Raw genomic sequence first — 14,143 nt, 5'->3', positions numbered from 1 at the left:
TTCTTCTATTGTATTTCTTTTCCCTGTTCTTGTCAATCAATCCCTAATGCTCTCCCTGAAACTCTCTACAACCTCTGGTTCTTTCAGTTTATCCAGGTTCCATTTCTTTAAATTCTCACCTTTTTGCAATTTCTTCAGTTTTCATTTACAGTTAATAACCAATAAGATTGTGGTCAGAATCCACATCTGCACCTGGAAATGCCTTACAATTTAAAACCTGGTTCCTAAGTCTATATCTTGCCATAATATAATCTACCTGAAATCTTCCAGTGTCTCCAGGCCTCTTCCACATATACAACCTTTTTTCATGATTCTAAAACCAAGTGTCGGCTATGATTAAGTTATGCTATGTGCAAAATTCTAATAGGCGGCTTCCTCTTTCATTCTTTACCCCCATTCCATATTCACCTACTACTCTTCCTTCTCTTCCTTTCCCTACTATCAACATTCAGTCCCCCATGACTATTAAATTTTCATCTCCCTTCACTACCTGAATAATTTCCTTTATCTCGTCACGCATTTCTTCAATCTCTTCATCGTCTGAGGAGCTAGTTGGCATACAAACTTCTACTACTGTGGTAGGTGTGGGCTTCATGTCTATCTCGGCTACAATAATGCATTCACTGTGCTGTTCATCTTATCTCACCCGCACTCCTGATATTTTATTCATTATTAAACCTACTCTTGCATAACTCCTATTTGGGTTTGTATTTATATCCTGTATTCACCTGAACAGAAGTCTTGTTCCTCCTGCCACCGAACTAATTCCCACTATATCTAGCTTTAACATATTCATTTCCATTTTTAAATTTTCTAACCTAACTACCCAATTAAGGGATCTGACATTCCGTGCTCTGATCCATAGAATGCCAGTTTTGTTTCTCCTGATAACAATGTCCTCCTGAGTAGACCCCACCCGGAGATCTGAATGGGGGACTATTTTACCTATGGAATATTTTACCAAGAGGATGCCATCATCATTTAAGCATACAGTAAAGCTGCATGCCCTCGGGAAAAATTACAGCTGTAGTTTCCCCTCGCTTTAAGCAATTCGCAGTACCAGCACAGCAAGGCCATTTTGGTTAATGCTACAAGGCCAGATCAGTCAATCATCCAGACTGTTGCCCCTGCAACTGCTGAAAAGGCTGCTGCCCTTCTTCAGGAACCACCATGAGGAGGTACTGAATAGAATTGGGGAGAAGAGGAATTTGTGGCACAAGTTGACTAGAAGAAGAGATTGGTTGGTAGGACATGTTCTGAGGCATGAAGGAATCACCAATTTAGTACTGGAGGGAAGTGTGGAAGGTAAAAATCATAGAGGGAGACCAAGAGATGAAATATACTACGCAGATTCAGAAGAATATAGGTTGCACTAGTTACTCAAGAGATGAAGAAGCTTGCACAGGACTGAGTAGTGTGGAGAGCTGCATCAAATCAGTCTCTTGACTGCAGACAACAACAACAACAACAACAACAACATATGATTGCCTCTATAAAACCACACCTTACGCCACACAGTAAGATTTTATAGAGTGGGAAACAGACATGAATGTAGCTGAAAGTTTTTACATCATACTTTTATTTCCATAGGTCGGAAAAAGCCTTGCACTAGATGGAGGAACTGGTCACTGCATTTTCGGGGTCCAAGGTAGTCTTCAAAAACACGTTTTAAAACATGTTACGCATTCAAACAATTGTTAATTTTATTTTCCCATAATTCAGTAGAATCAATTACAATTTTCAAAACAAAGATTACATTAAATTTCAAAGTTACAGACTTCTTCCTTCCACTAAACTGATTTTCATGTTACATGCTATCACAACATCGAATAAAAGAAAATTATGGCTTTCTGACTCAAGGTGTCATTTCATAAATAAGGTCACATTTCTGTCTTAAAAACAGAGTAGACTGATACTTAATTGAAATCTGCAAAAGATGACATCACCTTTTTTTATACTCTTTGTCTCTATCTCAAATAATCATATAATTGTATAGTGGTGGGTACTATTTGCACCACACATTCGGATTTCATTCCATGTAGATAGAATATTAACAGATTCCATCCTGAAAATCAATTTCTAGAACTTCTGAAATAGTTTTTTACATGATACTGCATTTCTACTTTCAGTCTTCCAACTGAGGTTTCTATTGTACTCTCTAATTAAACAAATAAGCCTGTGACTGTATATACTGTCCTCCTTTGCAAACATTAGACGCAATCAATTGGACAAAATAATTACGGATTCCACAAGCTTGATCAGTATTCAAGCAGCCATAAAACTGTTTTATAGCAAACTCCTTCATAGACAGATCTAAGTTTCCTTGTTTGAAAATGCAGTCAATGCAACTTCGTGCCACCACACACACTAAAATTTTACACAGAGTATGGTGCACAATTTTGTATTACTCTACATTCAGTAGTCAGTCTTTGCAAGAGGTAGATGAAGATCTGACAAAGTTACTACAATTACTCAACAGAACAGTTAGTCACAACAGCTAAACAATATACAGTTTAAAGTCAGTTCTGAGGCCACTGAAACAGGCCTTCTGCGATCTATGTGAACCGATATATCTCATAAATCACCACGACATCAGCATATTTGTCCAACAATTTGTCAAATAACAACATGCTCAAATGTTCTACACAACGTTTGAAGACTTCTGTGAAGCCACAAAGACTGTGTACCTAACTACTCGCTACTCACCTCGACCTGGGTGTTGGCGGTCCTCGTGGTGCAGCTGGACGTTTGCGAGACTTTGGAGAACATACTGAACAAGATTCATCAGAACAGCTGGAAACAGATCGGGAGCTAGGCGACACCGACGTAGGTTTTGGACTACGTGCCCTTCTGGGCGGTGAGGTTCGGCGAGCAGAACTGCTCCTCAGCTGTGGGGGAGAGGGGAAAAAAAAGTTATTTCAGAAAACTGTATGCATTACAGGGTAATAAGCTGTGAAAGTAAGAAACTCCAGGCAGCAGTATCAAACTGAACAACAATGTGCAAAATATGTACACTAGCCAATGTATCAAACTAAGCAGTAAACTGACAAATTTAAATAACACCAGCATTTAACTTCAAGCAATATTAATGGCCTACCCTTTGTGATGAAGACGGTGGGGGAGTGTGGGGACGACGAGAGCGGTCACGAGAACGTGAGCGTGATCTCGATCGGAGACGTGACACGGGTGGCAGAGGAGATCTCGCTCGCCCTCCACTGGGAGCTCGCCGGTCTCTGCTCCGACTTCGAGGTCGACGTGGTGAACGTGTACGAGACCGCGAACGAGACCTTTTCGTACTACCATGTGGAGAACTTCCACCACCGTACAGCTCCTTGAATCCACTATGTCGCCATCTACAATGAGAGAGTGTAATTGAAAGGGAAGAACACATTTTTTCTGACATACAGTGAGATTTGAGAGAAATGTAACATAATTTGCAAGGTGATTCTACATATGAAAATAAACTGAAAAAGTCCTATGAACATGGGTACGATTTTTGATGACTACAGAACCAGAGTGGGTTGAAGACTATACACATCAATGAAATAATATGAAGACAAGTGTGAATATTACTTACCAAAATACTGTGTAGACACTGTGGTGGGCAGGATATTGGTGGGACAGATGACTGATCCCTCCTACAAGAGGTGTTCATAAAGTCCCCCACCAATTTCATCATACTATTCAACACACTGGAGGGTGTGCTGTGTTGCACATTGAACACCATCTCAAAGGGCTTTAATGTGGGCAACAACATAGGCAATGTGAGCAACAAGTTCTTCATGCGTATCCATCTTTGTAGGGTACACATCCCCCTTTAACCAGCCCCATAAACAGAAGTCTAATGGGGTTGGGTTAGGTCAGGTGATCTGGCAGGCCAGTTAATAGGTCCGCCACAGAAAATCAACTGCTGAGGAAATGTGTTATTCAGATACTGGGATAGTTTTCTACTACAGTGAATCAGATCTCCATCATGCTGCAGGTACATTTACTGTTGTTGCTCTAATGTCACATCTTCCAAAAGTGCAGATAGGTGTTCCATCAGGAAATGTTCTTATGCTGCGGCTGTCACGCAATTTAGCAGGAGCACAGGCCCTATCACCAGATCATCAATCATACAACACCAGACATTCACTGAGAACCAAACTTGGAATCTTGTTTCCCAATGTCATATTGGTTCTCCATTGTCCACATACGAGAACTGCGGATGTTTGTGATACCACTGTGTGTAAATGTAGCCTCATCTTTAAATAAATTGTCCTGCACGTCATCTCTGCGTACAGTCAACCATTTTCAATATTGCTGTCTGCTTACTGAGTCACCTAGATGCAGATGTTGGAGGGGCTGCACACAGAATGGGTACATAGCCTCAGAAGGTAACATAGGTCACACTCGCATTTGTGGAATATCGAGTGGACAGTTAATGTGCTGTGTACTGGCCGTGGGACTTCACTGTACCATTGCAATAATGTCTTTCTTTTCCCCACTAGACGGCTCACGTTCTGATGTTCCACATACACTGGGTAGTGCTCCAGATAAACGTAATGTTTGAAAAACCCTGGGAAATACCCTAGCACAGGGCATTTGCCGATCAGGGAAACGTCTCTGGTATTCTGTCATAACCACAGAGGCACAGTACCCATGCCCAAACAAAACGCCTGTGTATTCTCCACAGACAAATGTGTGTGGCATGCTGGTATTCAGTCACAATGGACTTGCTCAATTAAACACCACTCAAGCAAATACTTGTCCAGCCTCATGACTGCTCACTGATCCAACCCACAGTTGCTCACTGGGTACCTTGCAGTTAGTGCGATGTCACAGTGCTATGAACCTATTTGAGAATCAGACACCTCTTATAGGATGGTTCCACCATTATTCTTCCCACCACAGCACCTACACAGCATTTTGATAAGTAATATTCTCACTTCTCTTCATAATTATTCATGGATGTGTGAAGTCTTCAACCAGCTCCGCTTTCATAATGATTGAAAATAGGATACACATTCATATGGCTTTTTCAGTGTGTTTTCAAATGTAGAATCACCTCATAAGTTATGTGACATTCCTCCTGAATCACCCTGTTCGTCTGGACAATAACAATCTTCAAGAGGCAAAACTCTCAGTACAACTGAGAATACATTAAATCATGACAGTACTTTTAACTTCTGAAATCATTGATTCCTTCTGCAGTGCAGAAAAAGAGAAGTGGTTCAAGGGTTTGGGGGTACAGGGATGGCATTCATGTTTAAGAGAGATTTGGGGGGGAGGGGGGGTTAAAAGTAGTAAATCGGTTAAGTGTTGTGGCACCTTCGGTTCAAAGGTTAGAAGATAGTGATGATGCTGGGAAGTAAAGACTGAAATAGAATAAAAGAAAAAGCAAGAAAGAACAAAATAAATGAAATGTCATAAATAGACAAAAGGGAAGAATCAAAGAGAGAAAAATACACTTTTACTCAAAACACAAATAGATTAAGGAAAGAGGGAGTGAGGCAGACAAATTAAGGATGAGATCTGAGGATATGTTGGAAAGCAAGTTCCCATCTCTGAAACTGAGGGGAATGGGTGCTGGGTTGGATGATCCAAAGAGACTTGGTGATATGCCAAGCACTCAGGTCTCGGGAATCATACTGGAAGCCTTTTGCAGGAAGTTCACTTGGGTTCTTTAATGAGTTTTGCAAATTTGTATGTGGCCGTTCCAATGTACAAAGACATGCCATGAATACATTTCAGCTATCAAATGATAGTAATTTGCGACTAGTTCTGCCTTTAATGTTTTACATGATACCAGTGATGGGACTGGAGTGACTGGTGGTCCACTGGGGGCCAAACCACACAATAACCCTGGGTTCGGTGTGGGGCGGCGGTGGGGCGAGTGTAGTGCTGTGACCTGTTGTAGGGTTGTGGACCACTGAGGGCTATGGCGATACGATGCCTCTCCATCTTTTCTAGGTCCCCGTTTCAATATACAATACACAAGGCAGTTAAAAATTGTAATCAGTTGTTGAAGATTACCCCCAGAAAGGTCACCACAGTCAGTACTACTAAAATTGGATGCAAAAGTAAGCTATTTACCTCTCTAATCTGTACAGTCTTCAAACAGTGAGATAAATAAAATACATGCTGAAAAATTTTAAAATACACTACAGTGCAATGGGAGAAAGCAGCGCATTAAGGCACACGTGGCAACAAGAGGTCCTTCCCCACATCCACTCCTACATCAATTGTTGATGTGCATTAAATTTTGTTATAAAAACCACATTTCCACAGGAAACTTAAGACATTGTAAGTTGTTACCCATCATCTGTAAGTATCTGGGTTAGGGAGGTGGACAGGTTGATCACACGTTTCAGGTCAGCCAGTTGGGGACACTCCACAAGAAGATGGGCTATTGTGAGCTGACTACCACAGCAAGCAAGGAGGGGAGTCATCTTGACGCAAAGTAAATTCATGGGTACGTCTGGAGGGATCGATATGCAATTGGCACAATAAGATGGCTTGTTGGCCAGATGAAGCTACTGTCGTTCTGGAATTGTGAAGGTCAACTATTAGGTCAGCACATAAAAGCTTTATGTGGCAGCACTGAGATGTGCCCTGTAAGCAGCTCAAGGAGTTGTTATGAACAAGTTAGGCCTGTGTGGCGAGAGTTTTAATGTACTGCAAAGCCCACAGTAAGACGACTAGCTGTGCATACACTGCACGCACTAGGCAGAAAATATTTCTCATGTGCACTCATGTGTGTAAAAGCATTACCAACTCTCCCATTGACTTTTGGTCTATCTGTGTATAGGCATGTTGAATCTGGAATAGTTACAGCGAACTAAATGGACAGGCATCTGAGAATGGTGAGATGAGCATTTTCCTTAGGGTCAGGAAAGAGGTGCATCCAAATCATCGAACTGGGTACACAATGAGGAGGGTGCTGAGGGGGGGAACTACATACACAGACAAAAGGGGATGGCTGGTAGTCCTTGTCTGGAGCTACCAACCATACCCCAGCTGGTATACAAATTTTTGTGTGATTCGTAAACAGTCTGAAGTGTTGGTTGTGAAACAGAGTTGCATAACATGTATAGCTATGCACCTGACAGATAGTGGCTGCAGAAGTTGTTGGCACCTGATCCTTAGTGTTGGGATACCAGCTTCCACCAGTAGGCTGTCTACAGTGCTCATACAGAAAGCTCCAGTAGCCAAACACACACCACTGTGGTAGACACCCTCTAATAAGCTCACTATTGATAGTACTGTGGACCCACAAGCAATACACCTATAGTTCAGGTAGGATAAAGTCAAAGCTTTGCCGAATTGCAGAAGCACCATGTGGTCTGCATCTCAAGAGGTGCCACTTGGAAATCTGAGGGTATTATGTTCCCTAATGCAATTTGCCTTGAGCTGGTGCACATGTGGTAACAATGTTAATTTACTGTCAAAAATGAGGCCTTACAATATGAAATCTTCAACAACTTCTAGCAACTGGTTACTGAGGTAAAGTTCTGAGTGCTGATGCACAGTGCTATGTCTACAAAAATTTATGTCACAAGTTTCTGTTGGAGAAAACTGATATCCAAGATCCACAGCTCAGTTATGTCCTTGCTCTCTATTGTGTGATTAACCAGAGACAGGGGAAAGGAATACAACAGAAGATAAAAGGGTAGCAAAGTACCAGGCTCAGGCAGAATTCCTGTTGTTTTTTGCATTGATTACATCATAGAATTAGGTGCTTTCCTGACCTGTGTTAATCAAGGTCTCTTTCATAGCAAATAGCCTCATGTGACAAGGAAAGCAGACAAACCACTCCTGTTTACAAAAAATAGTTGAAGATCAACAGCTGTAATGGAACTGCCCAAATACAGTGGAACCTCGCTTAATGACACCTCCAATAATGTGCATTTCCCATAGCAAGCAAAACAAATTGTAAAAAAATGACTTGCTTAATGAGCAATGTTTTACATTATGAGCGACGACAATTTAGTGAGATGTCGTCAGCCATCTGCGCAGTGGGGGAAATGTTCAACAATATGAACACCTTTCATTGTCAGCAGCAGCATATGAACAATGTCTTTAGTACATACTCGACAGTGGCATATGAACAATGTCTTTAGTACATACTGCAGCCTGGGTTTAGCGCTCTTTCTGCTACCATCTTATTGCATCTTGTGATCACACATTTCTCTAAACTTGTGTGCAAATTTTAATAACCTTCGAAGAATGTCCCCAAAGGTAAAGCCACAAGAAGATGATCATAAGAGAGAGAAAATGACCTTAGAAATGAAACATAAAATCATTGAAAAACGCGAACATGGTGTGAGCGTTACTGATTTAGCATGCACATACAATCGGTCTACATCAACTATTTGCACAATCCTCAAGAACAAGGACAAGATTAAGGAGACAGACGCTTCAAAGGGAGTGACAACAATATCTAAACTACCGTTTCGTATTCTGGACAATTTCAAAAGGTTGCTCCTTATATGGATAAATGAAAAGCAATTTCAAGATGACACATTCACGAGGTCTTCATTTGTGAAAAGGTGAGAATGACTTTTTCCGACCTTGTTAAGAAGACACAAGGATCATCAGTGGCCAAAGGAGTGTCCAAGGGAAGCCGTGGGCAGTTCGAGAAGTTTAAGAGAACAACCAGCATCCACTGCATTGCAAGGCATGGTGAAGCAGCCAGCTCCGACATAAAGGCAGCAGCAACTTCAAGATGCTAACAGATTCTGAGGCTTATCTGCAGCAACAGGTTTTTAATTGTGACGGGACTGGTCTACTCTGGAAAAAGATGTCAAAGCATACTTTTATAACAACAGAGGAGAATGGATTGCCCGGTGACACATGCCAATGGAAGACCGTCTCACACTGCTATTGTGTCTACGCAAGTGGCGATTTGAAAATTGAACCACTACCTGTTTATCATTCAAGAACTCCACCAGCCTTCAAGAAGTGTAAAGTCCAGAAGAGCACATTAAATGTGATATCAAGGTTCAAAACAAGGCTTGGGTGATGCGATCTTTTTTGTGACTGGATCAAGGAAGTGTTTGGTCCTTCAAAATATTTACTTTAGATGAATCTGTCACTCCACATTTTGCTTGTTATGTACAACGCTCCTGCCCATTCTCCAGGCCTACAAGAGCACCTCCTAGAAGAGACAATTCATTAAGATCCAATTTCTGCCTCCATTACTTCAGTTTATGGACCAGCAGATTATTTCTGACTTGAAGAAGCTCTACAATAAAGCACTCTTTGAGCACTGCTTTGAGTTGAATGAAGCTACCAATCTCACTCTCCGAGAGTTTTGGAAGGATCACTTCAACATCGTTGCCTGGGTCAAGATGATCGAAAAGGTGTGAGAAGGGGCTACCAAGAGAACTCTCACTTCTGCTTGGAAGAAACTTTGGCAGGAGTGCATTGTCGAATGTGACCCTGAGGCATTAGAGTCAGTAACTGTGGATCCTGTAGTCAACGAGACTGTGTCTTTGACCAAGAGTTGGGACTAGAAGTGGGTAACAATGAAGTCTATGAGCTACTGGAAGATCACAGCCACGAAATGACCACCAAAGAGCTTAAGGAGTTGCAGTGTGTTTCACAGCAGGAAGTTGCTGACTGGAGTTTTTCAAAGGAGGAGGAGGAGGAGGAGGAGGAGGAGGACGACGACGACGACGGGTAACAGCAAAGCAGCAATCTTCTGGCGCAATAAGAGAAATGTTGGAAGCATGGGAATCGGATGCGCCAGAAAGTCACCACCCCAATAAAGCAATGGGTACGTGTACTACAAATTTAGTTGATGATGATGCTGTGTTGCATTTTTGCCAAATATTGATGTATACATAGAAAATCACCACCCCGATAAAGCAATGGGTACGCGTACCACAAATTTATTTGACGATAATGCTGTGTCGCATTTTTGCAAATGTTGAGATATGGGCAGAAACAAATGACTATAGATAGCTTCCTTGTAAAAAAAGAATCAGTTATGTGTTGTGAATAACAAAGTGCACCACGTACGTACAGTTTTCTTTGAATAAACAGCATAAATAAGATGAAACTTTTAGTACTTTTCCTGCACGAAACGCATTATTGTATTTTACATTAATTTATATGGGATAAATTAATTTGCTTGACGAGTGTTTCGCACTACAAGTAAGATTTTGGAGTGAATTATGTTCGCAATGTGAGGTTCCACTGTACCTTGTTTTTTGAGAAGTACTGCAGATTACAATATCATAGCGGTTACAGTAATGACACTTGGTATACACTACTAATGTAACACTTTTTGTTTCTTGCAATCATTGCTTTTATTAATAACAAGTTAAATACATCTGTATCTTTGTGGAAATAATTTTGATCATATTGATACTGTATACACATCTTTTTAACACAAGAGGTTGACATGTTCAAATATCTCTGAACCGCGACCTCATGTATCAGTGCACTTGTTGATTTGTGTGTGTGTGTGTGTGTGTGTGTGTGTGTGTGTGTGTGTAGCAAGCGGTTGTGAGTTGGTAGAAGTTGTATGACGGCGTAGTTGATTGGATTCTGCAAACTGCTGTTGTAAAGTTATAATGGAATGAGATTCAAGAAGTCATGGTAGACACTATCTGAGCCATGTCGGCTCATTCCTGTTCTGACATCTTTGCCTACTGGTGTGATCCATCTCTGTCTAGTTGCCAGGTGCCACTTCAGTCACCTGTTAGTTGACTCATTGGTTGTTGTTTCTTGAAGCAGTTTATTGACCACATGGACAGGAAGTTGGTTGCTGCCAGTGAGAGAGAGACAAGAAGCACATGACATACAGTGAGCTGTTTACAGAGCTTACAAGCACACGATTGTCTAAGCAACCGCTGATCGATAGAGTTTTGCTGGTCAGCAATACTTGGGCCTAATGTCAACACAGCCAGTTTATCGTGGATTAAGGAGGCATACTTGCTGATGTGGGTGTTGGAGTGATGTTCATTTTCTGGTGCTGTCTGTCCTGTCCTTTGGGGGTAAGGTACTCATTACTTGACTGACATATGTACTCCCTTGTTGAAGTTGCTACAACTATGCAGGATTACCTGTGGCTCTCCGTCACTTAGTCTCAAGTATTAAATTTACTTTCCTGTGCCTCTGTTTGAAATATCTGAGTGCTATGATTGATGTGTTTTAAAATTTCTTTTAATTGCAACTTGTTCAATGTCTGCTTATCTTGTCATTTGGCTCTGAAATTAATTGTGTCATACATTCTAGGCCGCCATGTGTATTAGTGACCACTGAGGTCGAAATTGTGTCTTATTTGTATTGGAAGTTGCTGCTTCCTTGGCTGATGTAACGACTATAAAATTGCCTATAGCCGTGGTAAGCAACTGTTAGTGGTCCAGTGAATCTTGGCCCATTTGGATAATTAAGTTCCTCAGCTATGGTGAGATTTTGCCTCTTTCAAAAGGGTTAGTATTTATTATTCTAAATGCAATTACTATTGAAATTGTCTTGAGTGTTAGTCCACAAGATTTGCCTATTACCTTTGAAGTCACTTAAGTTAATGTGTTTGAGTAGCCCTTTGATTTCTAGGTTATTACATTAACTTAATGTTATCTTTTATTGTAAAGTTAAGTGGTTAATCCTCTTAGTAATTCTTGTTGTAATACTTAAGATTTAGTTGGGGCTTGCAGCCATGCTTACATTGAGTTTCTTGTCTTGGTTTGAACATTTTTATGATTATTATGCATGATTTATATGTGTGCTTGTTTTCTCTCAGCCTTCCAAGCTGTTCGTAGCACTTGGAGTCACTGATCCAGGGTGTTATCTCTTACCCACCAGTTCATCGTACAAAGCCTGACCGCGTCCGCTGTGTACATGCGCACAGGCAGCATGCCATTTCCCGTCTCACCATAGCCTCTGAGACGTTGCGGCCTCCTGGCTTGCTATGGTATCTCTCATAAGTTGACTTTCTATCTCAAAGCAACTGGGCATTAATTTAACCTAAAGTGCCTGCTATTCTACCATCTTACACAGACCTGGCAAGCTGTACCCGACCCTTCCATGTTTTCCCTTTTGAAGTTTGGTTTTAATATATAGTTTTAATGTTGGTGTAATGCTCAATTTGTTAAAAGGTATTTTATTATTTTCCATGTCAGTATCTTGATTAAGCCAAAGGGGCTTCTCTGATTGATCAAATATTGCATATTTGTGTCGAGAATTGTTCTTGTGTTCGTTGCATGAAATATTAGTAATTAACAGGCCTCAGCTTGTCACATACCAGACTGTGAAATTTCATATTACTGCACTTCTTGTCAGTTATATTCATTAATGTCAAGCACCACTGGCCAGCCAAATGTTGGAATTGTAATCTTTAGCATCATTGCTGTCATTGTTTGCCCAGTACTGAGAGCATGTTTGACTGATATTTGATTTCGCTACTTGCTTCTTAGTCCCTCCTAAATTGGTGCATCTTATTAATCTAAACTAACCAATTACTCATCAATTGTTTAATTGAAGAAATTTTGGAGTAATCACCTGAATGCCTTTCCTTGATTATTTTATCTGCTTTTCTGCTGAAATTTGAACTGCTGTTAACATTTTAAATCTGTTGTTGGCACTAATTATTGTCACCCATTAGTTGCGCCTTCTTAGTTATGTTCACTGCAAGCAGCCTTTATCATTTGTATTGTATCAGTGATTTGGTATCTGTGCAATAAAATATTGTTGGACTCTTGTGAACTAACACCTTTCGAATGCCCATTTAGCTGTCCCTTTATCCTGGGGCATCCAATGAGATTTCATTATTGAATATTAGTTTTTGTAAATGTTTTGAGTATTATCATGTAAATGAATCAACATACATTAAAAAATGGAAGTGAAATCTGAGTTCCCACTTAATTATTAAATTTCACTTTACATATATGAAAGCAACAATTCATCCCTCTCACAGAAATGAGATCATCAAACAAGCCAACCTGCCAAAAAGTATTCTACATCAACAAGACCAAGGTTAAGTAATTTTTATTGTTTTTAACAGCCACTTGCTCATTTTCTACTATCATGCAAACAGTCATTTTCTTCACAAACATCCAATTTTGCAAATTTTTGTTGGTTGTGTGATAACTGAAGCCAATAGAGTGAGGAGGCTTGTTAAACCATATAAATTATAGAGCTGTATCACTGATGCCCATCTGTTTATGGAATCTGGAGCATACTCTAAACTCAGACATTGTCATGTTGCTGAAGGGAAACAAATTTATCTCAGTCAATCAGTGTGAATTCAGGAAAAACTATTTGCATGAAATACTTGCTTTATTCATACACAATATCTTGTAAACTAAAGATCCAGATGAACTGATAGATTCTGTCTTCCTAGATTTCCAAAAGGCTTCTGACACTGTGCCAAATTGCCAGTTACTTAAACCTAAATATCATCATATGGTGTATTTTTGCAGATATGCAATTAGTCAATGAGTATTTGAGTAAGTTAACTTAGTATGTTGCAATGGATGACATTATGTTCAACACAAACAAAAATTACACCAGCTGTGCCCCAAGGAAGCATAGTTCTCAACAAACATAAAGAAGTTGTCAGACTGGATCAGGACCATAATGAAATTGTTCTCTGACAATGTTGTTGTGTACAGGAAAGAACTGAAGAGTTCATAACAAAAGCAAGCCTTTCCTTTTTCTTTTTGGTTTCAATGCATTCCAGGACTCACCAATCGCTTTAATCAAATTTAGCAGAAATGGAAATATACATATAATAATAATTAGTTGCCAAATACTTTACATCAGAGTTTTTAAAACCCTTACCACCCACTATCCACCATGGGAAACTGGAAGGCCCAACAGTGGGCAGCAGGGACCAGAATGACTACCAATGGTCTAGTAGTTTGTAAAATTTAAGATTCTAAGTTAAACACTGAACTTTAATTCTCAATTGGCACCTCATTTGCTGTATATGATTTCTACCATTCTTCAAACACATGGAAAATGTATCTCTAATCTATTTTATTTCTTACTTTTCAGCAAATCATTTTAGAAAATATCTTTTTATCAAATCTTTTTTTCAAATTTTGTTCAGAAACCATGAAATACAAAATATTTAAATATTGATCAGTATTGTTTATTACTGAGAGCACACAGATCAAAAGAAAGCAGGCAAAGTTTCTATTTATGATGC

The 14,143-nt window shown here is 40.0% G+C and overlaps 1 protein-coding gene across 4 annotated transcripts in view; it reads right to left on the bottom strand.

The window, feature by feature from the left end:
• The window catches only part of LOC124712509 (serine/arginine repetitive matrix protein 1-like), a 148,322-nt gene that overhangs the window by 88,138 nt on the left and 46,041 nt on the right, over positions 1-14,143 (bottom strand). For all 4 annotated transcript variants that reach the window (XM_047242816.1, XM_047242819.1, XM_047242818.1 and 1 more), the window contains exons 5-6: positions 3,098-3,353; positions 2,707-2,888 (exon numbers count right to left, since the gene is read on the bottom strand). In XM_047242816.1, coding sequence (XP_047098772.1) covers positions 2,707-2,888; positions 3,098-3,353 — 438 coding nt within the window. The remainder of the gene's footprint in view (positions 1-2,706; positions 2,889-3,097; positions 3,354-14,143) is intronic.

Source organism: Schistocerca piceifrons, chromosome 8, assembly GCF_021461385.2.
Source record: "Schistocerca piceifrons isolate TAMUIC-IGC-003096 chromosome 8, iqSchPice1.1, whole genome shotgun sequence".
Taxonomy (NCBI): Eukaryota; Metazoa; Arthropoda; class Insecta; order Orthoptera; family Acrididae; genus Schistocerca; species Schistocerca piceifrons.
The sequence above is the reverse complement of the archived record's forward strand: the minus strand, read 5'-3'. Positions and strand labels throughout refer to the sequence as shown.